This window comes from Camellia sinensis, chromosome 7 (genome assembly GCF_055761805.1).
Source record: "Camellia sinensis isolate YWXY chromosome 7, ASM5576180v1, whole genome shotgun sequence".
Taxonomy (NCBI): Eukaryota; Viridiplantae; Streptophyta; class Magnoliopsida; order Ericales; family Theaceae; genus Camellia; species Camellia sinensis.
This window is the reverse complement of record NC_138967.1, coordinates 84,219,417-84,222,537: the sequence shown is the minus strand read 5'-3', so window position 1 is coordinate 84,222,537 and position 3,121 is coordinate 84,219,417. Positions and strand designations below refer to the sequence as shown.

Sequence of the window (3,121 nt, the reverse complement as noted above, 5' to 3'; positions counted from 1 at the left end):
AAATTTTATTATTAGAATGGAATGGTAACAATGGTTGTCGATTTTATAAATGATATTTTCTTATTACAATGGAATGGTAACAATGGTCGATAACATTCAATCCATGCCACAGAACACATCAACATCAAAAACACATCCATTAATTTCTTCCATAATTCTAACATTTTCAAATACATACATGTGTCATGCGACATCAACAACATCAAATGTCTCTCGAGTAGCTACATTATCATGAATAATGTCCTTGAAATGTTGAATGCAACGCACATATCCATCACCCCAGTCGACAGCGCAAGAGTGACAGTATTTTCACCAATCAGTGGCTATAGGAGGAACTGGATGGTCTGGTTGCAACAAAACCTGCACCAAATATCAATTGAGTTAGTGGTCATACCTCATAACTTTTTGTACATGCATAAATTGATAAGCTTCTACTATACCTGGACGAAATGATTTCCGTTGACAAACCCAATGGCAATCTCACGTCTATCAAGTTGAGGTACTGGCACTGTTTTAAGAGGTAAATAGGCGAGACATTGCTGTAATGACAAGTGGTATAACACAATATTGTAGCACGATGCAACAAGATGCCCCATGTCTGGCATAATCATCCAATGTAAGTATCCAGTACTATCTTCAAAGTATGACAATATGCTTGTCAATTCTTGAAACCTTTCGTAGGACCCATAAAGTGTAATGTATTCCTCTTTGTGTGTGTGCAGCTCACCCAACAGATCACGCCTAACCTGAGCCCAATCATCTTCTGTATGACCAATTGAAGTAGCTATAGCCCTGAAACCACAATTCCCATCTGCAGCTACATCCTTGACAAACTTAATGTATGGTTTCAACCTAGAAAGGAAAGCATCAGCATATGCACCAGGTTTCACTGTTCTAGTAATGTATACCTTCCCTTTCGCATTCACCTTCTCCTTTCCCTTAACAGGTCACTTCTTCTTGGTTTCCAAAGTAGAAGCTAATGTAGTGATTTGAGTGTCCCTAGGTGAGAAGGAATCATGTCCAGATTGCACCAACTCAAATGTACACGGGTCACAACAGGTAGAAACATTGATCTTCTTATGATCCCGAGGACGTGTTTTGGACTTCACCTCCGGCTCAACAAGAAAAGTGCTTCCCGGATATACAATCTCTTTCAACTTCTTCAAAAGCTCCAACCGCATGGTTCTATCACTTTCATTAAACTTGTGCACAAACAACTCTACTTCTGCATGACAACTCACCTCTGTTTCCTCTTCTTTCTTGCATATGGAGATATGAAGTTGCCTCCACTGTGAGTGTATGGTAGCAAGTGGTATAGGATGATCTTGTCTGATGTAGTCAGCAATCTCATGGGCACAAGGTAAACCACGAGTGTGGCGAAGGATGCATCCACAAGCTTTAACATCAATACTAATGGAATTGGCTCTCTTACTCTCTACAAGCAAATACTCCAATGTAGAGATAGACACATTAACCCGTAGCTCCCTGAACTGAGAAGGTTTAAATTGATGTTGCACAACAGTTAGACTTTTCTCAAATGAAGCCTTGATATCAATGTGTTGCAACTCAAGCAGACTGTGTATTTTCTCAAATGATGCCTGAAATGAGACTTGACATGAACCCAATTGTCTTTTAAGTTTTGCATGTGCACTCTCAGCCCTGTTCAATTCAATGTAAGTCAAATTAAAATCAAGTAGATGGCACTTATTAATAACATATTGAACAAAAGTAATCTTACCGGTTCGTTGTAACATTGCCACAATGCATACACATGTCTGTCCATGCCGCCATAAATTTCTCCTTGTAAGGAACCAACCAAGTATCCATGGCGTATTTGACTGCATCAGGATAACTACTGAATTCCTTAAGTAATGATTTAAGACGCTCATCGTATTGAATTTCAAAAGATGAATACACTAAAGAGTTCCACTCATGGTTGAACTTCTCCCATTCCTGCTGTGTCTCAAACATTTTCTTACATTTGGTCAATACATTCTTACTGATATGCCAACGACATAATAAATGTCTGCCACTTGGGAATATCTTCTATATGGCACTCATCAAGGCTACCTCTCTGCCAGTAACAATAATTGTTGGCACAACAAAACCATCCATGTGTAGACGTCCCCGAACACCCCGGGAGGATAAGTCCCGTTCTGTTCGCTTTGGGCTCACTACAGTTCGGACTCTCAAATTGTCGCGGTTCTTAATCTGAACCAAAGAGTCCAAATCTGGCAAATCGTTTTGGAAAACAGATTTTTAGAAAGAAGTGCCAAACATGGACTGCTTTGCCAGATACAGAGTCGCCACCTAAATATTTTATTTTGAGAAATTTAGGAAACCCTGACTCGGTGCCAAAGGCCACGTGTCCGTCATCACCAAAGTTGCCTCGGCTCGAGAACTTGGGTACGATTGGGGAAGGTCAGCTATGAGCATCCCCTCTCGCCCGATCAAAAATCGGCCTCTACTAACCGTGATATCTTGTTTTGAAAGCATTATGTGTTCTTATTCCGGTTATTAGCCTAAAATTACTATGTTATGCGCACAGCAAACAAGTATAGACCAAATCGCCTAAATTGGAACAAAACATTGCATGTTTGTTTTGAAAATAGTTTGCTAATCGCAAGTAGGCTAAAATGCAGGTTTTGCCACCCTCAAGTGGGCTTTAGAAAAGATGGTTTTGCCACTATCTAGTGGGCTTAAAACTCACAGTTTTAATGCATTATTCCAATTTAGGTAATTCAACCTCCATCCACAGGCATTCAAGCAGTTATATCACATAAGCAAATAGCCTCATGGTAAGCATGCTGTCATGGCAACACTCACACGCGTGCAAGGATGCTAAAGCATAAGAACTTACCGAGTACTCCAAGCCAAAACAGAAACTAGTTAGTAATCATATGCATGATCCTAGTTCATGTTAAGATGGCTAATACAACACATGCAAAATGCAACTAAGATAGGCTCGGCTAATCTATAATGACATGTGAAATGCTACAACTAACACGTATTCAATTTGGAATTGAAATACAAATACAGTTAGAATGATGCGCCGAGCCCGGTGCATGCAAAACGAATGAATGGATGCAAACATACTATCGTACTGTATGCTAATTGAAAC

At 39.8% G+C, this 3,121-nt stretch overlaps 1 protein-coding gene across 1 annotated transcript; it reads right to left on the bottom strand.

The window, feature by feature from the left end:
• Positions 1 to 309: 309 nt before the first annotated feature.
• LOC114319843 (uncharacterized) lies at positions 310 to 1,971 on the bottom strand. The gene is made up of 4 exons (XM_082880858.1): positions 1,739 to 1,971; positions 952 to 1,659; positions 441 to 852; positions 310 to 360 (listed from the first exon to the last, which is right to left on the bottom strand). The coding sequence occupies exons 1-4, from the start codon at positions 1,969 to 1,971 to the stop codon at positions 310 to 312; spliced, it is 1,404 nt and encodes a 467-aa protein (XP_082736984.1).
• Between the last annotated feature and the right edge of the window lie 1,150 nt (positions 1,972 to 3,121).